This window comes from Mytilus edulis, chromosome 4, assembly GCF_963676685.1.
Source record: "Mytilus edulis chromosome 4, xbMytEdul2.2, whole genome shotgun sequence".
Taxonomy (NCBI): Eukaryota; Metazoa; Mollusca; class Bivalvia; order Mytilida; family Mytilidae; genus Mytilus; species Mytilus edulis.
Genome location: NC_092347.1, coordinates 89,159,162 through 89,184,708, shown reverse-complemented (window position 1 = coordinate 89,184,708; position 25,547 = coordinate 89,159,162). Strand labels below are relative to the sequence as shown.

Here is a 25,547-nt window from a genome sequence, read left to right as displayed (position 1 = left end):
GTAGGTCTGTCATATAATCAACGAACACTTTTCCTTTAAAATAAACCCATCTAACATGTGTATTTATTGAGTCCAAAATAGAAGTATCCATGAGATCACTATTCGAGCGGGAAGTGTTTTTGTTTTCTTATTAGTGAGGTTTCATATACCTCTGTTTTCAGGTTTCTTCCCCTTTATTTTGGAAATTGAGTTCTTCTCTATTTACTTATGTTTTCATAGATTTCTTCTTCGCATCTTTCATAATAAGATTAATTCATATCATCAATATCCTTGATATTTGCTACTGCTGACATGAAAGCTAGCGAAAAAAAATGAAGTTATCTCTTGAAAACGTTATGTGTCTTTTATTAACACTCAATTGTTTGATACAAGCATGTCTTTAGGTTGCACTTTGTAAATACAGCTGTTTCTCAAAACACGCCTCTTTTGGGGAGTAATTGAATATTCATAGAAAATTAATTTTGTTTACATACTGGTTCCCAGTTATGCTCTCTGTGTTCCATATCGCAGAGACAGAACATGGGAATGTTACCAGTAAATAAACACGTGCATATTGTTTACATTGAAATCTGTGGTAACCTTTCATGCGAGGTAGGGGTAGTTAAGAAAATTAGTGTAAGTTTAAACTCTGAGAAGTTCAGGGCATATAAACGTTGAAAATATGCCGCACAGCCCTATATTTTGACCTTTGAAAAAAATTGTGGTGCATATGAACTTTCAATTCTAGGATAAGATTTTTTTCAAAACTTCATAGTAAAAGTGGTACAGTTTTAGCCGTAAAAGGAGTTCCTATGGGAAATTGCATTGTCAATATTTTCAGAAATGCAACCCATTTTAAAGCGTAGAAGAACAATATATGAACCGGTCTGTTTTGTTTTAAGATTGGAATTGTAATCACCGTTTAAATTTAAAGAAACTATCGTCATGTAAAATGTAAAACAAGGAAGGCTGCAGTTTCTGTATTTCGAATGGCTTTTATTATATAAATTAGGCACTATATTTCTAAATGGTTAAATGTTGAGTACAACTTTGAAGACAGATTTTGATGTGAACGGGAATTATAATTACAATATGTTATCTAACCTTTAAGCATTTTGACTGCAACTATTAAATCTTTCTCCTTTGAAAGCTTATTGTCGTTCAGTTTGGCCCTATATACTTTCCCGAATGCACCCTCTCCCAACACATCCAGCAATGTCAGAGAGGAAAATTCTATTTCCGAACTGTTATCTTCTTGGAGATGTGTAATGTAGTCAGTACCATGACAATATAAAGGATTCAGTTCCTATGTAAATCAAATGTACAACTATAATCATCAACTAACAATATATTCCTGTGTGAGGATAAAAAAAGGGTGTGTCCACTAACATGATTAACCATGACACATTCTTTATGTGCCTGTACTAACTCGGGAGCCGGGTTTTCATTGATTATCGTTTGTTGCTATACACATGTATATCATATTCATTTTATGTATTTTGTTTTGTAAATAAACGAGCCGATAGTTTTTTTTTTCATTTGAATTGTTATACATTTGTCATTTTGAGATTTGTATAGCTTGGTATGCTGTGTGGGGTTTTCTTGAGCGCCTTGTATTTACCAAAAATTGCTTATGTCTACGTTATTTAGACTCTGGTGCGAGTGATGTACAATTTCTTTAAATACAATTATACAACATAATTTTTTTTTAAATTTTCATATATTACATGAGTACTATTACAATAGCATATCTTATCAGTGTAAAAAGAGCAAATAAAAGATTTAAGTGATTTTTTAAAGATAATTATATTGGAAAAAAGGCTGATATTTTAACATCGTTTAATATATTGAATTATAGACAATGAAGTTCATTGTTGACATTAAATGTTGGTTTTTGTTTAGTAAAATATGTTACAAGTGAGTCACTCGTATGATTCTACTGATATATAATCTCTTCAAGAAATAACATGGATTGAGTGTTGGTTGCTTAACGTCCAGTGGCAAATATATATTGCATATTCCCGATGATCAACCAACAAATAACAAAGCAGTGACCAAACATAAATTTTTTAATGACACATGTGATCCATTAGATATCTGTACCATAACATTGTATTGAAAGGATACGCTGGTGTCAAGTTAAGCTTAGCAAATTAAAGACTCTGTACAGATAACAGCCTCAAAAAGGGTATTTATATACAGTTATCCAGTTTTTGTTTTGTACTAACCTCCCCTCTTCCTTCATTCGTGCTACATTCTTTGTTTCTACGTTCTTTAATTCGAATTAGAATACTTATGGACAGGGCAATCATAATGACCAATATACCAGCTGATACTAAAAGTAAAATACACTGTATAAAAGACAATATACCAGCTGAACTAAAAATAAAATACATAACGACCTATATAGTTGATACTAAAAGTATAATACACTGTATAAAAGATATTTAGAGCGTGGACACTAAACATTCAATATATTACGTACTAAACCATCAATAAAAAAATTGCTCTTTATGACTATAGAACATAATTATATATTTATCTTACCAACAGAATACGAGAAAAAGATAGCATAGGTTTTTAGAAATATAACATTGAATTATACTATAAATCCTTATTACAATGAAAACCTGCCAGGATAGTAGACAAGTATGTTGTACTTTAATTACAGATGACGGATATTTTAAAAAAAGAAGTTAATAATTAATATATATATACGGTGACCTACTATAGTTGATAATTTGTGTGTCATTTTGGTCCCTTAGGGAGAGTTGTCTCATTTGCAAGCATACCACATCTAGATCTTCTTTTTTATATTATATTTACATTGAATAGCATTTTCCGGTGACATTCAAGAAATGTTCTTGAATATCGGTCGTCAACAAACGAGCTATTACAATGGAACTAGGCAGAATGAAACAAGGATGTGAATAAAGAAACATATTTAACAATAAAAGATCAACATTATGATATATGAGACTATTTTAACACTTTCGTGGAGCATAAAAAGACAAAAAAGGAACCAATTGTGGCCGGCATACTTTTGTGGCTTTCCGATTATAAATGGTATGGGCCTGCAGTTTTTTTGTTTTTGTTTTTTTTAATTCAAAACGTTTTGTTTTGTTTTATATTTGTATCATGTTTCATATAAATGGAGAAAGGAATGTACAAATGCAAACATATCATGAGAAATATTTACCTCCAAGTATTAAATTCAAATTAGATTTATCGTCTGCTGTTGCAGTAGATTCCAATGCTACTGACGACTGACAACCTTCTACAAATATAAAAATCGAATATGACGTGCTTCATTCTCTTTGTGAATAAACCTTTGCACAAATCACTATCGGTTGGGCACAAATAATCACGCATATAATGCCTACCCATGTTAAAACTACAATAAAGTATAGCTTGCATCAATTATTTCTTAAAGCACGTGATATACACATTGTACCCATCACTACTTAAAGATTTGAACTCAATTTAATAATTTCTTTATTGTCCTTTTTATTTTTATGAACGTGTATGTCTGCTTACCACCCAACTTGTGGAATACGTTTGGGAAAGTTGGTTTCTCATAAATTAAAATTACACTAAAAACTAGCTTTCAGTATCTTTAAGTGCTCTTAGATTAGTGCACTGTCTTTCATCTTTCTTGTAGTCGTTTTTTTGTGGTCAGTGGCGATCTAATGTATCAATACCTATCAAAATACTTTTTACAGTTTGTCTGTGTGCTGTTCAGCCATTTTTCATGTAAAGAAAATAATTGAGTGGTGTTTAATTCCGTCATATTCCGTATATATCTGTTTAACAGGATTCTATAATCCAGTGGTTGTCTTGTAACTGTCAGATAATTTTTTTCTTTTCTTATAAATCAGTTCTTTAATATTATCAATTTCAAAGACGTGTTGCAATTTGATATATGTTTGATGTAGCTGTCCATATTAACCAAACAAATCTGACTTTACATACAGGCTGCTATAACATACCATTGGTTACTATAAGTGTTACTGGTTTACTACGACCTTTGGTAGATACAGCCTGTACACTGATACTATAATTGTAATCCCATTGGATATCATTAATTTCAATCCAGTTTCTATCCTATGAAAACGAAAAATGCAAAATTACTATTCGTCTCAAACACTTTTCCTTAATTGCATTATTCATGGAAAATTATTTCACATCTTTTCATTATTCAATACATTTGAAGTATACCCTCGCTGTTTTGTCCTTCTCTAAATAACCAAGTATATTACAATGTATGTAGATTCCATTCATGTGTTTCTCTAAATGACCAAGTATATTACAATGTATGTAGATTCCATTCATGTGTTTCTCTAAATGACCAAGTATATTACAATGCCAAATGTTATCGTCCTCTTCCCAAGAATAATAGAGCATCAAACTTAGCAAAAAAAAATGTTCTTAGTAATGCTGTATACTTTTATTTGTCTTACTTTTGTTTTTGTTTTCTGCCCATGATGTTGTCTTTTTTTTTCTTCATTAAATCATCATGATTTTAATTGACCCTTTAGTATTGTCGTGCATATATTAAGCAACCAGAGAAAATATGTTTAACTGATTTCAATGATTCCTTTATGGTAAATACTATGCTTAGCTGATGACTCTGTATGTAAAGAAAATACAAAATGAGTTCAATTGATACATTCGTGCATTCCAAACGTGCCATGAATACAAAATACTAACTCCACTAACTTGTATTGCTTCTTGATGAGGCTCTATGTATTGGCTTAGGTATATTGGAATAACTTTATATAATCTTATCAGATATGACATACTAACCCCACTAACTTGTATTGCTTCTTGATGGGGCTCAATGTATTGGCTTAGGTATATTGGAATAACCTTATATAATCGAATCAGGTATGAGAACAGTTCGGGACTGGATTCCATATGATAAGGTGGTGTCCATGAAATATTGACAGAACATGTTGATGTATTATCTGGCTTTAAAATAATATCACCTGTGACGTTTCTGGGTATGCCGGGAGCTGAAACAAAAAATATGTATATACATATAAAACAAGAAGATGTGGTGTGATTGCAAATGAGACAACTCTACACAAGAGACCAACATGACACAGAAATTAACAACTTAATATCACCGTACGGTAAAAATACTTTAAAAAAAAGTAACAGCATTTCATATAACGAGTAACAATATATTCAAAGGTATAGCTTACCAAAAAGCTTTGAAAATCGATAAATCAATAAACATAATGTTGCTGTTTTATTAGTATATAACCAAGATATTTTTACATTTATAAGTTTCAAGTAGCTATATATATATATGAAATATTACAACGATACCAGAAGAAACACATTTATCGGCAATTAGAACATTTTCCCTTTGATCTTACTGCCTAATATTTTCAATATCATGGACAGGACTTGATACTTGAAAATATTAGGTAATGACGTCATGTATCAGTGCAGTAACGTCACATATTCTTGTTCATCCGCTTCAATTTATCAATGAAATGCACGCGAATTCATTCATACAACTGAACAAGGAACCCAACGTTTTGTACGCGTAAAAGTAGTTGTACTTATTATTTCAATTAACTTCATATTCTTTACAAACAAGAATGTGTCCAAAGTACACGGATGCCCCACTCGCACTATAATTTTCCATGTTCCATGGACCGTGAAATTGGGTAAATATCTAATTTGGCATTAAAATAAGAAAGATCATACTATAGGGAACATGTGTACTAAGTTTCAAGTTGATTGGGCTTCAATTTCATCAAAAACTACCTTGACCAAAAACTTTAACATGAAACTCCCATGTTTATTTTCTTTGTTCAGTGGACCGTGAAATGGGGGTCAAAAGTCTAATTTCTAACCTGTACCAAGTCAGGAATATGGCCATTGTTATATTATAGTTCGTGTCTGTGTGTATTACATTATAACGTTGTGTCGTTTGTTTTCTCTTATTTTTTAGTGTAAATTCACATTGCGATAAGACGTGTCACGGTACTTGTCTATCCCAAATTCATGTATTTGGTTTTGATGTTATATATATATGTTATATTTGTTATTCTCGTGGGATTTGGTCTATGTGTGTTACATTTTAGTGTTATGTCGTTGTTCTCCTCTTATATTTAATGCGTTTCCCTCGGTTTTAGTTTGTTACCCCGATTTTGTTTTTTGTCCATGGATTTATGAGTTTTGAACAGCGGTATACTACTGTTGCCTTTATTGGCATTAAAATTAGAAAGATCATATCATAAGCAACAAGTGTACTAAGTTTCAAGTTGATTGGACTTCAGCTTCATCAAAAACTACCTTGACCAAAAACTTTAACCTGAAACTCCCATTTTCATTTTCTATGTTCAGTGGACCGTCAAATTGGGGTCAAAAGTCTAATTTGGCTTTAAAATTAGAAAGATCATATCATAAGCAACAAGTGTACTAAGTTTCAAGTTGATTGGACTTCAGCTTCATCAAAAACTACCTTGACCAAAAACCTGAAGCAGGACGAACGAACGGACGAACGAACGAACGAACAGAGCCACAGACCAGAAAACATGATGCCCCTCAAATATCGTAGGTGGGGCATAAAAAAACATAGAGTTACGACAGATTGCCGATAAAAAGAATAATGGTATTTTATTTTTTGATACTGACTTCATCAGCTCGAATATCAGCTTGCCCTAGCGGGCTCGCTTGATATTCTTGCTGATAAAGTCAGTATCAAAAACAAAAATGTCATTATTCTATATGTATTTGCTCTAAACACAAAAACATTTGTTTTAATACCCCCCCCCCCCCAAACCCCACCCCCCATTTGAACAAAAAAACAGAACTGCTTGAATTCCAATTAAAGATCTTTCATAGCCAGCAGCACAACAGTGATATACAATTATAATTATCCTTTAACGTTGTAATTATACTTACCACACACATAATAATCATAGTTTGTAGCATCCAAACAGTCCGCGGTAACAAACCAAACTACTATCTCCGCACTTCCGGTGTTAAAGTCTGAATTCGAATAACTACTCATATGCAAGGTATAATTACTTCCAAAATGCAAATTATTAATCCAGTACTTTGAAATTGGCGGTGCCTAAAGTATACAAAACAAACCTTATCAAAAATATGTTGTACGTTAGCAGTACCTTGATCCATAAGTAACGCTTGAACTAAAAAGCTAAAAGGCGAAATAAAGTAAGAAGTTGAAGACAAAAACAATCGAAACCAAGGAGTAAACAAAGGCTCATAAAACCAAAAGACATTCACATCAACAGTTATAAATAATAAATAAGAAACAACACGAACTCCACTAAAAACCGGGAGTGAAATCCGGTGCTCCGGAAGGATAAGCAATTCCTGCACCGTATACGGCACCCATTGTGTTATTTCTTTGTTTAGTTCGGTAATGATGGAAGGTAACTATGTCTGAGGAAGAATATCATTTATGATTTGAAGATTATTGAGAACTAAAAATTCTTTAAGGTTTTTTTGTTTTTTTTACATGCACTTGTGTTTAACATACGAGATTGTTCGGATGACGAGAATAACACGTACTTTTTTCATTTGGTGTATCGTCAGCTGGAATAAAAAAATCAGAAAATCTCATTTTAAATGTCTTGCGGCTCTAACTGTCTTGTTGGGTAAATGTTTTGTTTTATATTTTAAAGTTAGAAATATGAACAAATTTCTCTGAATAGCCGTCACAATGATATGAATAATATCAACACAAATAATTAAAGTGTGTCTTTGCAATATCAATAAATTAAACTTACTGTAAGTTCATCTCTACTGTAATCGGAGAACAGAGGATTATTTGTCATCCAATGAAGTCTGTAGTAACATGGAGGGTCTGTAATATAAAAAATCGGGTATCATGTATCTACACTTGGTATGGTAAGGCTTTATTTTACATTTAAGGGAGACGATATTTGATATTCGAGGAAAAGGCGAGGAGGGGCCAGAAATTTCAAAATGGATAAATTACCTGGCTGGTTTAAACCTGGAAATGTTTGACTTGGCACTATACAGGATGAAAATTAATATTTATCCCCAAAAAATTAAGAATCGTTTTTTTTCTTCCGAAAATGAAAATTAATAACAAAAACGGAAATGTTGCGGTGAAAAAGCATGCTTATCAAACAGATACAAATAAATGATATATCTTAACATTCCTCCTGGCTTCCCTCGAATTTCAAATCACCTTCCCTTTATTATTCTAAATAAAAAAAATACATAACAATGTCTTTCGATATCAAATTAATTTCATTCTTTTCTATCTTATTACGATACAAAATTTACAATGAGAACATTATCATAACAAGTGTAAAATTGAATCACCATCTTGTAGTCTCAATTGAACGAAAATTATTTCTCTCTTGCCATGTTACATGTTACTCTTGTTGATTGAATCTCAATTTTACGTTAATAGTAGTTTTTCGTCATGTTTTATTTCATATGATATCTTAAACCTTTTTTTATTTTCATGATTATAACTATCACAATAAATCTTGTACCTTTCCCAGAATTCCATTTCAATAAAACACTAACCAAACCATTATGGACCTTTTGTCCGTCAATCTTGGCCTGTGATGGTCTGTGTAAAGTGTCCGTTGCTATAAAGGAAATGTTTGAAATCAGATGGATGTGCGTAATAGTCTTTTAATAAACCAAATTATTATTTAAAAAAAATGAATTAAAAGCTGGCGAATTGTTTTTAATACTCAGACTTGTAGTCTTAGTCTTGGGGAGTATTTATCGGAAATCAAAATCATACTGTTATCTCTTATGACATGGCACATGAAAGAAACTCTATTACTGAAGCATAATCCTTATAAAGTGAATATGCTTCTATTTTTCTAGGGTTATCTTTATTACCTGAAAGAGTTTAGAGGTCCAATGAGTGTTTATGAGACAAGTAAAATCTATTTCCAGAAATAGCAAAAAGGAAAATCAAAAAAATACTGAACTCCGAGAAAAAATCAAAAAAGAAAGTCCCTAATCAGATGGCAAAATTAAAAGCTCAAACAAGTCAAAAGAAAGAATAACAAGTGTCATATTCCTGACTTGGAGAATAACACTATATATTGAAAGGTGTCACCCCCTTAAAAAATCAACAAAAAGATTAACATCAGTCCTCGTAAATCTCTATAAAAATATGAGTAATGTTTTAATTGGATATATATATATTATGTTGTAAGTTTGTAAGATTTGTCAACCATAAAGAAAATTGTTAATTCGTATAATAATACATAGGGTAGACTTTATAAACCCGAAATTCAGCATTATAAAAACACTATACAAAAATATCAAACTCTAAGGAAAATTCAAACCAGATAGTCCCTATCAAATTCAAAAATCAAAAGCTCAATCATGTCAAACGAACGAAAAACAACTTTCACATTTCTGACTTGGTAGAGGCAATTCCTTAGGTAGAAAATGACGTATTCAACCTTGTTTTTACAGCCAGTGAAACCTTTCACTCGTATGACAGTCGTAAATAGGCAACTGCAACAATTTCCAAAAACTCAAGATTCAATGAACAGTTATTGAAATGTTATATAAATTAAGACGAATAAAACTTATTTCATTGTGTTAGTGGGCATATGATGGACTATTACTGGGTCGATATAAATGCTGGTGGAGTGATAGTTCGGGGGTATCATAAACCCAGTAGTCAATGGTTCAGTTCTTATCCTTCCAAAGTACCTGATTTCACTCCCGGTACTTAGTGGAGTTCGTGTTGTTTCTTATTTATTATAACTGTTGATGTAAATGTCTTTTGGTTTTGTGAGGTTTTTTTTACGCCTTGGTTTTGATTTTAATTTTAATGTCAGGATTTTACAATATACATGTATAGTTAATTTTTTATTCATCCGTTAAGAAATTACCAACAAACAATGGTCCTAGCTCCATAAGGCATAGTTTACCATAGGTTGATTAGGCTATTAAATGTAGGTCCCTTCAAAGAAAAAAACTCTTAATTTACAACCCTAACTTTAAAACGGTTAGATTTTATCTGCTACGGACTTACTAAATATGATATGTTTATTTCATTAAATTATTTAACATAATGGGATTAATAGTGATTTTTCACCTTATGGAAATGAGTAATTATGTAGACTAATTGATAAAGTGCATATATAATACTTGTAAGGATTTGGAAAATAGGTTAAAAAATAATGTGAATATCAAATTCGTGCATTTAAAGAAGAATTAATAAATCAGGAAGCCGCACATTACAGTTTTCTATCCAATATTAATATTATAAAATTTATCTGATTTTAAACGAGAAAACGCTCCATGATCAAATCACAGATCTTAGATTAACACTTCCCTACTTTTTGAAGATGTCAAGTTCAGGATTAAATTTAAAAAAATCAAACCAAGAGTACATAGAAATAAGTAATAATTACGTGTTCGACTGACACGAGATGAAATTCAGAAAATCAAATTCAATAAATTGAGTTAGAAATATTATATAATTTTAAAGATGTTTTCTTTGAAAACGTTATTTAGAAAATTATAAATTATTATAAAATTGTTTATATATATATATAGACTCTATATATATATATATATCAAAATGAACGAAACTTATTACATTGTGTAAGTGTGTATAAGATTGAATATTACTGAGTCGTTATCGCTGCTGGTGGAGCATCAGTCAATAATATAAAATTGATCAAAAACGCTTCATGATCAAATTAAAATCTCGGCTAGCACACGTCCTTACATTTTGAAGTATCTCAAGTTAAGGGTTAAATAAAACAAAATCAAAGAGTTTATAGAAAAAAGTAGGTTTTTTACATGTTTTATTGACACGATACGAAATTAAGAAAATCAAATTCAATAAAGTTGGTGAAATGTTACGTAACTTACATTTATTTTTTGAAAACGGTATTTAGGGATTTATCAATCATAAAATGGTATACATATTCAAACTATAAAAAACTTATTACATTGTGTAAGTGTGTATAATATTGACTATTAGTCGTTATCGCTGCTGGTGGAGTAACAGTCCGGGGATATCATCAGCAGTCAATGGTTCAGTACTGGCAAGATTTATTATATACATGTACAGTTAATTATTTAGATCCCCCCGTTCAAATGTTAGGTATTGATTAAAAAACAAAGGTCCTTACTCCCTCAGGCAAATATAAAAAAAGAAGATGTGGTATGATTGCCAATGACCCAACTCTCCACAAAGGACCAAAATGACACAGAAAATAACACTATAGGTCACCATACGGGTTTCAACAAAGAGCAAAACCAATACCGCATAGTCAGCTATAAAAGGCCCCGAAATGACAATGTAAAACAATTCAGACGAGAAACCTAGCGGCCTAATTTATGTACAAAAAATGACCGAAAAAGTTTATCTTAGGGGGAGTTGGTTGTAAAGTTTAAGTTCTCGAAAAATAGCTTTTTAAGTTTCAACCCTAACTTTCAAACGGTTAAATTTGATCTTTGCTGATGAGAGTGGTTCGGAGTCGCGAAATATAGTGTGTTTATTTTATTAAAATAATTAACATAACGCAGTTTGTGAAATATTTTTTATATAGAAATAAAAGTGATTTTTCAGCTTATCGAACTGAGCAAAGATTTAGACTTATTATCACAGTACACACATAGTACTTGTAAAGATTGGAAATGTATATCAACACAAATTATTTGAATAATAAATTCTTGCACTAAAAGAAGACCAAATAAAACAGGATGCCAAAAAATGCAGTTTTCTATCCATAATTATTAATATAGAATTGATCTGATTTTAACTGACAAAAACGCGTCATGATCAGATAAAAATCTCGGCTAACACATCCTTATTTTCTGAAGTACATTGTATCCAAAGTTCAGGGTTAAATTTACCAAAAAAATCAAAGAGTACATAGAAATAAGTAATAATTACATGTTAAACTGGCATGAAATGAAATGCAATCAATCAAATTCAATAAAATTGGTTAGAAATATTAAATAACCGAAAATGTTTTCTTTGGAAACGTTATTAAGGAAATTATAAATCGTAATACGGCAGCAATTTCATACTGTTTAGGAAATTATAAATCGTAATACCGCAGTTATTTTATAATGTTTATACTACATTATTTGGAAAGTACAAGTTAAAATCACCCAATGAAATTGTTTACTTTCAAAATTATGTAAGTTTATGACAAAAGTACAAAACAGTCTTATAAACCCGATTAAAAGGTCACACAATATATCAGTCAATGGCATATTTTAACACAAATGGCTGCTTTATGAATAGGTTATACAAAATCCGAAGAAGTAATATAATAGCAACAATCTCCGGCCGAGGCAAACCAAAACTATAAAGAATAAATGGTTGTTTATATTCCGAGAAAATTAAAAAAAATTGGCCTTGAGTCAGAAAAATTTATAAGGATGTTAACATAATTTCGTTTTAAACTTACGCACTTAAAACCACTTTATATGTCAATCTGTTTTAAATCAAGGTGTGTGGCTACTGAGCATTCATTTATTTTCGCGGATACCAATTTTAGAGGATTGAGGAAACAATATATTTTCGTGGTGATTTAGAGGTTTTCTAAAAGTCTTCATACAGAGCAATACATAATGTGCATACTTCATTGGACATTTAAATCGTTGTTCATCTTAACCCATGTAATCCAAGAAAATTGGTATCCCTAGAATAATAATGAATCAACAGTATTCCATCAATTGTTTTGCTGTTCTGTTTGTCACTTTAAGTTCCTAATGGTTTTAAGCCCAGTACCTTAAAAATGTTTGTTGTCGAAATTTGCATCTGGTGTCGAAAACATATTATTATTATTGTATTATTAAAATGTAGTAAAGCTTGGATGAACAAATAATTTTCAAATTTGTGTTATCAGAGATCTGCCATACATAGCATTTTATCCTATGAATATGGAATAACCGTAACCGTTTCACAGATGATATCGAACATGTTACTTATTTCGTAACTACAATACATTTTCCCTTTTCACGAATGTGACCTACCGAATAAGACTATTCACCGGATTTTTAATAACATAAGCAACACGACGGGTGCCGTATGTGGAGCAGGATCTGCTTACCCTTCCGGAGCACCTGAAATCACCCCCCAGTTTTTGGTGGGGTTCGTGTTGCTTGGTCTTTAGTTTTCTATGTTGTGTCGTCTGTACTATTATTTGTCTGTTTGTCGTTTTGTTTTTAGCCATGGCGTTGTCAGTTTATTTTCTATCTATGAATCCCTCTGGTATCTTTCGTCCCTCTTTTATCCCCAGTATTTGGCTCGTTATGCTCAATATATTGTTTCGTAATTTAACTATTGGTGATGATTTTGTATGCTTTCCTCTACTCGTCTTCTATTGTTGGAAAACCAAAACAACCCATTACGATGAAAAATAACCACATCATTCTAATGTTCTTTTGTACATATTTACAATCAATAAATAGGTATCGAATAAAATTACAAAAGAACAAAGGCAAAGACATGAATACTTTTGATATATACCTTTCATAGTCTTGATCCATTCAGACTCTTTTGGTGGTTCAATGACACCCTCTTTACTAACGAGCGTTACTTTAAACATGTAATCAGTTTCCAATGTCAAGCCATTGATAGGCACAACTGCTCGTGTTATCTGGAATATAAGACATAACGACAATGTCAAGCCATTGATAGGCACAACTGCTCGTGTTATCTGGAATATAAGACATAACGACAATGTCAAGCCATTGATAGGCACAACTGCTGCTCGTGTTATCTGGAATATAAGACATAACGACAATGTCAAGCCATTGATTGGCACAACTGCTCGTGTTATCTGGAATATAAGACATAACGACAATGTCAAGCCATCGATAGGCACAACTGCTGCTCGTGTTATCTGGAATATAAGACATAACGACAATGTCAAGCCATTGATAGGCACAACTGCTCGTGTTATCTGGAATATAAGACATAACGACAATGTCAAGCCATTGATAGGCACAACTGCTCGTGTTATCTGGAATATAAGACATAACGACATACATATGGATTGAAATATTTGTTTTAGAAATACAAAGGCTTTTCTACCTCAGGAATAGATAATCTTAGCTGTATTTGCCAAAAAATTTAGGAATTTTGGTCCTCAATGCTCTTCAACCTCGTACTTCATTTTGGCCTTTTTGACTTTTTTGAATTCGAGCGTCGCTGATGAGTATTTTGTAGACGAAACACGCGTCTAGCGTGGGTTCATGATTTAGTCCTGGAATCTATAATGAGATTATTTGCAGTATTCGTGTACATTGTATTGATGTCACATTTTTCTACTTGGCAAAATACTACATATGGCATTCATAATAGAAATTTGAGAGATCAAGACTAAGCAAAGCATATAATAATAAATAGCCGAACTATGACAGTATTTATGCGAGGGTAATATCAATAAAGGAGGCTTACAGTTTAACACTAAAGTTTAGGGTAACGGGTGTTCTTTAACATAATGTGTACGTACGTTGTAACGATTTGAATAAAGGCAACAGTAGTATACCGCTGTTCGATGTTCGAAATTTATAAATCGATTGAGAGAAAAAACCAAATCCGGGTTACATACTAAACCTGGGGGAAACACATCAAATATAAGAGGAAAACTACGATACAACAGAAACACAACATTAAAATGTAACACATACAGAAACTAACTATACTATAACAATGGCCATTTTCCTGACTTGGTACAGGACATTGTATGACAAAAATGGTCGGTTGAATCTGGTTTTGTGGATAGCCAAACCTCCCGCTTTTATGGCAATGTTAAATATATAATATTTAAATAACAACATTATATGACAGGACTACAATACAAATAAATGGGAGAACAAATCGGACAGAGAAACACACGTTTAATAGCTATCAAAAGGTACCAGGTTTATAATTAATACGTCAGACGCGCGTTTCGTCTACACAAGACTAACCAGTGACACTCAGATCAATTTTGTCCTGCTTCATACGAGTACAAAAAACTAGTTTCATAAAAAAAAGATAACGTATTGGTGGTGTTGTTTTAAGAATGTACAAGTTTGCGTCATTTACTTTAATCTGACAGTTAATTCCTGATAAGTCGTAATGAAAAGAGAGCACCTCTGTACAAATTTCAGTGTAAAGTTTGTGAGGTAATTAACAAAATTATACTGGAGTTATCGCACTATTTGTGAAAATGTTAAATTCAACGAATGAAGTATTATAAATCGTGTCATACATTTGATTTCGTGGAACTTATTTCTATAATTAGATTATTGCACTGGTAGAGAGTCAAATTATTTTAAAGATAAAAACGCATTATTTTAAAGATAAAAACGCATTTCATTTTCTTCAGTATTCAAAATGTGCATCAAATTTAAATTTTTTCAAATAAAAATATAAGATTAAAGATAAATTTAAACTGTTATCAAATAATGGTAAATTAATAACAAAATGAATAACATAAAATGTGATTTTAATACCAATTGAAAAACAAATGAGAAAATATTTTCTAAATCTTCAGAAATGTAAAGCGGGATAACTCAGTTGGAAAACAATATCTTGTTTAACAAGTTTGCGATTGTTTTAAACTTTTATTAAATCGACTTTTAATAATTCCAATTGCTAAATTCTTTAAATCTGCCATGCTCGAATCAGTTTGGTGTCATCAATTTCTTTCCAAATCCCGCTTATGAGAAATTAACGGAACACGGAAGTTGTTACTTTCTGTGTCATTTTGGTTTTTTGTGGAGAGTTGTCTCATTGGCAATCATACCTAATCTTTTTTTATATCATGTGATGTCGTTTATACATATATTCAAAATTTACATTTTTCTACCTTTTATTTCTTCTATTCCCAATATTAGAATAAATGACAAAATACATTAAGCAAACTTTTTATTTCCCCAACAATCAAAAACAATAACTTATTGCTGATAAAAACACAGTTAATGCATTACGCTCTTGTATGCTCAGACTACATAGTTTCTTCATTAACAGCGTTCTCCTTATATAACAACTGATCCAATAGTCTAAAGATTGACCGATATTATGTGTCTTAACTCGCTAAAACTTTTTGTCCGCGGTCTTGGATTTTTAGATAATTAAAATAGTAGTTAACTTAATGTAAAATGTTTCTTATTCTGTCCTATTCCCGATTGTGATTTTATGACTGAGTGTGGATTCAATTTCAATCCTGGTGTCTATTTTCATTATGCGGTTGATGCAAATTTTACAGGAGACGCTTTTCATAACGACGTACTCATTATTGCTCTTTTTTCAAGCAATTGCTTCCTCATTTGAAGTTTATATCCTTGCTTTATTGTCTTAATCGATTTATGATATTTGGAAAGACGTAAACTATTGTTCCTCTTACATGGTTTATAAACATCTGTTTATAGACCCAACATCGATAACTTTAACAAAACCACATGACCGAATCAATCTTACAAAATTTAACCAAAATGACCATTACCGATATATGTACGACCATGTGATATTGAACATCAATAAACTACTATACTTGAATTTAATATGCATTTTGTATTGACGATCACGTGAAACCCAAAATATAGTCAAGCAACACTTACAACCCTGGGTTCCTTCTATCACTCTATTGAATACATCAATTAAACATACAAACAATTAGAAACAACGAATACTGTTTTCGAATATAAGCTTAACTAGCAAGAAAAAGTAAAAAATGCTTTCAAAATCAAAATCATTCATTTTATCATCTATCTCATTAATAACAGTTCTTTAAATTTAATGTTAAACACCCTTCTTCAGTTGCGGTTTGAATCAAATTTATATGTTATTTAATCCCTCTTTTCTTACAATCAAATCTAAGAAAATCTCAGATGTTTGATTTTTTCACTGACAACATATCTGTTAAACATGAAGAACAACAGACAATCGCATTCTTATGGGAATCAACTACCTTCCATCAATGTCGATTTTTGTTTTTCATTTTATTTAGATTATGAACATTGGAGCTTCTGATGAAAAATGACATATAGCTTGTACATATTACTGAATGACCCAAAGAAAGTCGTATCCACCCAATAGAACATGATAAAAAGGATCCCACATATACATTTAAATTGGTATCTAGAATTAAAAGGGTCAGTTGAGAAAAAAACCTCTACAGCATAAACTCTAACGTTGCGAAACAAGTGGTTTGATTTCGATCTCGATTGACAAGAGTTGACCTCTTTCCTGCCAAAGGTCGGTACTCTCTCCGGATACTACAGTCTTCAAATAAAAATTGGCCGCCACGAAATAGCCAAAAGTTCTGACAGTAGCGTTAAACATCTAAACTTTATCAAAATCAAAGCAACGATAATCCATTAGTTACCAGTTCACATTACAAAATTATTTAAAAAAGCACAAAGTGTATCCACCAATATATTCTTGATTTGTATAACTACTCTGATTTCTACACTGTCAACAATTCTTATCAAACGCATTTTTCCTTAATAAATACAAATGTCTATTCCTCAATTTTTGCATTATTATTTTTGATGCAGTCATCCATTTTTAGTAATATAAGTTACAAAATTACACATACAGTACGTAATTGACCGATATAATTCTATCCATAGTTTTTGGCTAGATATTATCGATGTTCGTTTTGAGTGTAAACAAGATAATTGGTGTTTTGATCGAAACTTGCTATACTGCTCTACTGTAGTATCATTATTTCTTGAAAATCATACAGTATAGAAAAGCATTCAGACGCACCGAAACACCATTTGATTGGAACTATTCTTGAAGATATTTAACCGATATTGTTTCCGAAACAGTCTAGAGACTTAGCAATATAACAAAGAATGATGACCTAGCAAAATTTACGATAAACGACTTTTTTCTAAAAAGTGACCCATTTATTGATAATTTGTTCATGCTTGTACTGCTGCCTTTGGTATTCATAAACGTATAGTTTTATTACTTTAACATTTTACAGTGGGGGTAAAACTGTCAAATAATTTCAGAATGATAAACGTTATCATAAACGTATGATTCCACTTGCAGTAAATTTAAAAAGTGGTATTACTTCTTATCAGACCTTTTTAAATTATAGTTTGAGTACGCTATCGAGTTAAGAAATTGTACTTCAAACTTAAAATAAAATTAAATACACGATTGACTGGTGTGGGGGATAAGTATAAAGGAAAATCACAAAAATACTGTAAACTCCGAGGAAAATTCAAAACGGAAAGTCCTTACCTAAAACGCAAAATGAAAAGTTCGAATATATCAAACGAATGGACAACAACTGTCATTTTCCTTACTTCATACAGGGATATTTCTTATTTTGAAAATGATGCATCAAACCTGGTTTTATAGCTAGATAAACTTCTCACTTGTATGGCAATTGCATAAAATTCCATTAAATTTTAAACGATTTCTATAAATATACCATTGTTGTCTCCTGTATTTTGTACGGTGATTAAATAATTTACAGGTTAATGAAGACTAAATTTATTTAGTTTTTTTCTGCATTAAAGTTATGTTAAGTTTGTTTTGGGTATTTATCCATATCGTTTCTTATGTTATGTTGCTGCAGTCACTATGTGAAATTCCTATGTAGTACAGCAACATATACTAGTGTAGAACAGCAACAGATACTACAGTGTAGAACAGCAACAGATACTACAGTGTAGAACAGGAAAATTTATGTTCAGCAGTTAAAGTACTTCAACCCTGATTTAGTGCCACCCTCAAAGTTACCTGATCACTATGGTGACATTAAATTGAAAAGTTCAAAATTATATATATATTGATGAGACGCGTGAATTAATGAGGTAGTGTTGATTTTGTTTATTCTCTTAGTTCGAAATACATGAAGTTATGAAAGGAATCAATTTAAGAAATAGCTTTATAATTTTTCATTTAAAGTAAAATTGATTTTATTTGAAGCAGTGATCAATCAATTTGTTTGCATTTTTTGAAATTTCAAAAAACACTTTTTTCACATAATAAATAAAAGCAAGAATGGGTCCATAGTACACGGATGCCCCACTCGCACTATCATTTTCTATGTTTAGTGGACCCTGAAATTGGATTAAAAACTATAATTTTGCATTTAAATTCGAAAGATCATATCATAGGGAACATGATTGGACTTCAACTTCATCAAAAACTACCTTGACCAAAAACTTTAACCTGAAATTTGCACTATCATTTTCTATGTTCAGTGAACCGTGAAATTGGGGTTAAAAGTCTAATTTGGCATTTAAATTAGAAAGATCATATCATTGGGAACATGTATACTAAGTTTCAAAATGATTGGACTTCAACTTCATCAAATACTACCTTGACCAAAAACTTTAACCTGAAATTTGCACTATCATTTTTCTATGTTCAGTGAACCGTGAAATTGGGGTTAAAACTCTAATTTGGCATTAAAATTAGAAAGATCATATCATAGGGAACATGTATACTAAGTTTCAAGTTGATTGGATTTCAACTTCATCAAAAACTATCTTGACCAAAATCTTTAACCTGAAATTTGCACTATCATTTTCTATGTTCAGTGAACCGTGAAATTGGGGTTAAAACTCTAATCTGTCATTAAAATTAGAAGAAAGATCATATCATAGGACACATGTGTACTAAGTTTCAAGCCGATTGGACTTCAACTTCATCAAAAACTACCTTGACCAAAAACTTTAACCTGAACGAACGGACGGACGGACGGACGCACAGACCAGAAAACATAATGCCCCTCTACTATCGTAGGTGGGGCATAAAAACAATATTTCGAACCCCACAGTTACAACGTGAACGTAACATGATTAGCATACTGAATATATTTTAAACAAATTTAAAAATTCATTTAGTACTTAGAAAATTGTGTGTCATTTTTTATCCAACTTTCCGCCAAAAAACATTGCACCCTATCGCGTTTACACGGAATTTAGTTAATTTCCGACAAGTTTTGATTTTCATTAACATATTTGCATACACTGCAAATGAAAGCTTTTTAAAATAGTTCATCTTAATTTGTTTTATATTTCATACTTTTTGATAAATTTTATTCCAAAGTCGTGTATCGTTTCTTTTGTTGACTATAGTATATATTATAAAATCTATTATAACTAGAAAAATCCTCATAAGCTCATTTTTTATTTTCATGCTGATATTGGGTTGAATAAGCGTCAGCAGCTTTTTATGGTTATTTCGATGGACAATTAGAAGGTGAAAGTCTTAAATACGCACAAACTATGTTTGCATTGTGAATTGTTCTCTTTGGAAAATAGTAAAATAACAAAAAATACCGAACTCCGAGGATTATTCAAAATGGAAAGTCCATAATAAAATGGCACAATCAAACCTCAAACACATCAAACCAATAGATAAAAATGTAATGTACTTTCTGTAATTTGAGTATACATTTTAGTGTGTTATTATATATACAAAATAAGAATTGTGTCAAACAATAAGTCCCAGTAAAAAGACAGAATCTAACCATAAAAAAAATGGAAGAAATAAAAAGTATATTATTAAATATATGAATACTCAGCAACTGTTTCAGTAGATCAAAGTTAAGTATGGTTTGGATTAAACTGATATATCAATTATATCTAATAATAACAGATCTACCTTAGAATAATTGATATAAAATGGAGAAGATCTCCTGTAAAAGTCATTTAAAAGAAATTATAAAGAATAAAGAAAAAAAATAATTACAGTAAGTTTAAATTCAACTTCAACTGTATCTCCAATTTCATACTCAATAAAAAGAAATGGTTCACAGATAATAATGCTTGAGCAGTGTGGACTTATATTTCCGTTTTTAATACAATAAACATTTTGAAAGACAATAAGAGACGATCAGGTAGATGAGCTCTGTATTACCGGTAAAATTTTATGTTTTGACAGGGACAATGCCGTCACGTATTCCCAACTGTATACACTCTTATAATATTATATACAGGTCGAGTCTCTTTATGTAAACTCATAGTAGATAAATGGATTACAAATGTTTATGTCAGACGCGTGTTTCATCTGCAATTGATTCACAATTGGAGCAGATATAGAACTGCTGTAGGAAAGAATTATAAAGATAGTTATATAATAGAACTATTTGAAAACATTTATAATAGAATTGTTAGAACCTGTTTTAGAGTTGACAGAAATTGTTCTAAAGATGTCAGCGTAACTGGTTTACATAATGTTACTAAATAATTTCTCCTAAAATTTCCGGACTGTGTTTGTAGATGTTGTAACTGATCCTAGCTGCACTTTAAACACTCCTTCCCATATAAAACATTAAAAGAAATTGTCTCATAACTTTTTACTTAACTCAAAAGTTCATACCACACTGGGACCATATATTATACATCGGGAGGAAATCGAAGAACATAAATCAGCAACTAACGAAATCAGTTATCATCATACGTTAAACACAAATTTTCAAATGACAAAAAATAATAGGATAAAATAATACTGTTTGTAGATGTTGTAACTGATCCTAGCTGTACTTTAAACACTCCTTCCCATACAAAACATTAAAAGAAATTGTCTCATATTTTTTTACTTAACTCAAAAGTTCATACCACACTGGGACCATATATTATACATCGGGAGGAAATCGAAGAACATACATCAGCAACTAACGAAATCAATTATCATCATACGTTAGCACACATTTTCAAATGACAAAAAATAATAGGATAAAATAATACCTGACCCAGAGTTTTCCACGTCTTAGTAGACTTTCCACGCAATAAAGATACAATAAATACTACATTCGTGGCATAGTTTGGATCAACGTTCCAATTGAGAAACACTGTCACTGTGTCTTCTGTTGCAATGTGTTGACAGGTCACTCGTACGGGTTCTTTAGGTTTACCTATTAAGGATGATTAAAAATTATTGAATTTAAAATTATACGCGCTATAAAAGAAACGCACAGCTCAATATATAATTGCACATCAACAGTGGTTACTTAAAGATGAGTTTTTGAAAAGCTATTTCATCGCAACTTAAATACATGGGGTATAGAAAGATCAATACAATATTGTTTCAGGTAAGGATGAAGGTTGGTACCTTTTAAAACACTTTTTAAACTCGCTTGAATTGTTTTCACCTGTTCTAGTAAAACACTTGATGATGAGTGGTTGTCGTTTGTTGGTATGGTCCATACGTGTTTCTGGTTTCTGTTTTTTTTAAATTTATAAATTAGACCGTTGGTTTTGGGTCACCCGTTTGAATGGTTGTCACTTGTCATTTTTGGCTTGAAAGCTTGTTATTTGGTATGAGCCAACACTCCGTATTGAAGACCGTACTATGACCTATTATTGTTTACTTTTACAAATTATGACTTGGATGGGAGTTGTCTCATTCGCACTCATACCACATATTCTTATGTCTATCTACAAGCTGATGAAAAGCTGACAGCACCATGACAAAAAAAAAAGAAAGAGAGCAGTCGACCACACAAGTACATTTAACAAAATAATAACAAACACGACACCTACAAAGACCCGCGGTAAACCTAGCCATTTGTTCAATTACTACAGACAACGTATCTGCAGAAGGGTGCAGACACCGAACTAACATGATCTATTTGGTTGTACATGAAAATGTTGGTTGCATCATCTACGTCAAAAACAAAATACTATTTACATACAACTTGATCATAATTTATAATAATTTTGTCTTGTTTGTATTCAAATTGCATAACACAGGTTGTTCTCTTTTTAACTAATTTATATTGTTCATGCAGGAGTCTTTGACAGCTTACTACACATTGTTCAATATGTCTTTCTCTCAATAGAATTGATCGAGAACTTGATAGCTTGATAAATATTTTTACATTATGGTGGACTATGCTTTACAAGAACGAACTATGGGTCAATGTTTAATGTTGTTAATAAATAACAAGATGATAATATCCTTTAATACACTAATTTGATTATATTTATAAGATGGAAATTGCACAACAAAGAGTTTCCTAAAAACGATAGAACAATTAGAAGATACGACGCTCTTCTACCTCAGTAAAAGATGACCTTAGCTGTATTTGGCCAAACTTTTTTTGTATTTTTTGGTCTTCAATGGTTTTCAACTTCGTACCTTATTTTGCCTTTTATTTGTTTTTTCTTCGAGCGTCACTGATGAGTCTTTCAAAGAAGAAACGTGCGTGTGGCGCAAATACAAAATTTAATCCTGGTATCTATGATGAATCTATTTATTTATTTATACTACTTACCACCAGTGACACCAGTAATCCCCGAAGAATTCAAGTTTGCCATCAAAACTTCACAACTACTAATACAGATGATCCCCTGCCGCAACTTGAAAAAATATTAATCAGTCAATTTAACAAATAATAGAAATAAATAGTATCAAAGGGACATTTAAACTAATAAGTCGGAAATGAACTAGTATTGGATTTAAGTCGTAATCATTGAACACACAATGTATGGACAGGGCAACACTACCAACATGTAACAGAACATACATTCTTTACACTGTAATGCCTTTTAATACGGATGGATAATACAATAAAGACAGATAATAGAACTCTGGCTCCTTACAATCTACTACATCAAAGGGAAGCAGAGATATAAAAACGAAGGATAATAGAACACCAACTCCTTACAATTTAAAACGTCATGGTATGCATAAAAAGACAAGAAAGAAAGACGATAATACATCGATTCCGTACAATACAATGCGTCAAGGTACAAAATGTATGCATTCGTATACATTATACAAACGAAAGATAATAGAACACACATTCCTTACAATATAGTAAGCCAATGTCTGTACTACTAGAGATGCCATAATTTAGGATGTTAGAACATATATTCATTACGATTCAATGTGCTAATATATAGACAGAGAGCCCCTAACGACAGATTATAAAACACCAACCCGTAATTTAAAAACGTCATGGTATGCCTGAAAAGACAAGAACGAAAGATAATAATACACAGATTCCTAGATTATACATAATGTGATTTGAGAAAAACGAACGAAAGATCATAAAACACCTTCATTCTTTTTAACATAATACGATAAGTTTTAATTGGAGAGATATGAACGAAAGATGATAGAACGACGATTCCTTAAAATATAAGTATCATGGCTCGAAAGACATGAACGACATATAATTAATAACTATTCCTTGTAATATAAAACTGAGAAAGAACATTGTGCATTATAGAATAGGACTAGTTTGTCGACATGATACTATCACGTCTGGTGATATGCATGAATTTAAGGCATATAAGTCCGAAGTTATATTTAATGCTAAGTGTCAAATCTAATGTTACTGTTAACGATAGTCGATAGATATCTTTACCAAACAAAATAAAAGACAAGAAGACATACAACAGTACATAAAAAGTAAAAACACAAAAATACTGAACTCCGAGGAAAATTCAAAAAGGAAAATCAAAAATCAAAAGGCAAAATCAAAAGTCCAAACACATCAAACGAATGGATAACAACTGTCATATTCCTGACTTGGTACAGGCATTTTCTAATGTAGAAAATGGTGGATTGAACCTGGTTTTATAGCTAGCTAAACCTCTCACTTGTATGACAGTCGCATCAAATTCCATTACATTGTCAACGATGCATGAACAAAACAAACATACTCAAAGAGTAAAAATGTCAAAAATAGGGGTACAACAGTCAATATTGTGTTATCATCTTAAAACACACCTTGGAAAACCAGAGACTAAGTAACACAAATCAAAACGAAAACCGGGGGCAATCATAAGTCTCCGGAAGAGTGAGCATGAGGCACAAGGCCTGTAAGTTCATATCCGATGATTAGTCTACTTAAGTATGTAAGGTTAGGAGGAAACGCCGACGGAATTATGGATACAACTTTATACATTGGAATATATCGATCTTCATATGTGAAACAGATATTTCATAACGGTTAACCTTCTCAGGATGGCGTTAGCGCTTTAATCACCGCAACATGCTAGTTTATAATTCTTAAAACTTGTGACTTTTATCATCCTTAAATGCTTAAATAACATTAACTTATTAACAACTCACACATATTTCCCTACAGGTTTTTCCTTGTCTAATTGTTGTTATGTTTCCACATGGAACAATGCACTGAAAGAATAAATAAAATCAAGATTATTTGGCTGGAGGATATTCTATCATTATATGTATCAAAAGCGTTCCCAGTTGATATACACTTTATACGATTAAATGTAGATAAGGGATATAATGTCCATGGAACAGCAATCAAACACTATTCAGGAATAAAACAGATACGAAGAGATAAAAATAACATGTGTTTAGCAACATATGTATTCATTCCATTCAGATGATCTCGAACAAATAAGAATAACACAAATGTAATTGATACAGAAGTTGTAATATTTTTACTGTAATACCCTCGGGTAATGTAATCTCCACCAGCAGTGGCATCGACAACCAAATGAAATACAAACTTCTTACTTGGAACAGGCACATATGGAATTTTTCGGGTAAATCATGTTTGTGGAAGCTCAACCCTTTGCCTTACCCGGATGTGGTATAACGACTCATCATAAGAACAAACTGTAATAACAAGTTTGACTCATCAAATTGG

The 25,547-nt window shown here is 31.6% G+C and overlaps 1 protein-coding gene across 2 annotated transcripts in view; it reads right to left on the bottom strand.

The window, feature by feature from the left end:
• Positions 1 to 25,547, bottom strand: part of LOC139520942 (uncharacterized) — a 104,407-nt gene that overhangs the window by 9,666 nt on the left and 69,194 nt on the right. For both annotated transcript variants that reach the window (XM_071314045.1, XM_071314044.1), the window contains 12 exons: positions 25,001 to 25,063; positions 23,193 to 23,277; positions 21,664 to 21,830; positions 13,478 to 13,607; positions 8,496 to 8,594; positions 7,755 to 7,831; positions 6,904 to 7,075; positions 4,786 to 4,994; positions 3,969 to 4,083; positions 3,179 to 3,256; positions 2,208 to 2,314; positions 1,084 to 1,285 (listed from right to left, as the gene is read on the bottom strand). In XM_071314045.1, the coding sequence (XP_071170146.1) occupies positions 1,084 to 1,285; positions 2,208 to 2,314; positions 3,179 to 3,256; positions 3,969 to 4,083; positions 4,786 to 4,994; positions 6,904 to 7,075; positions 7,755 to 7,831; positions 8,496 to 8,594; positions 13,478 to 13,607; positions 21,664 to 21,830; positions 23,193 to 23,277; positions 25,001 to 25,063 (1,504 nt within the window). The remainder of the gene's footprint in view (positions 1 to 1,083; positions 1,286 to 2,207; positions 2,315 to 3,178; positions 3,257 to 3,968; positions 4,084 to 4,785; positions 4,995 to 6,903; positions 7,076 to 7,754; positions 7,832 to 8,495; positions 8,595 to 13,477; positions 13,608 to 21,663; positions 21,831 to 23,192; positions 23,278 to 25,000; positions 25,064 to 25,547) is intronic.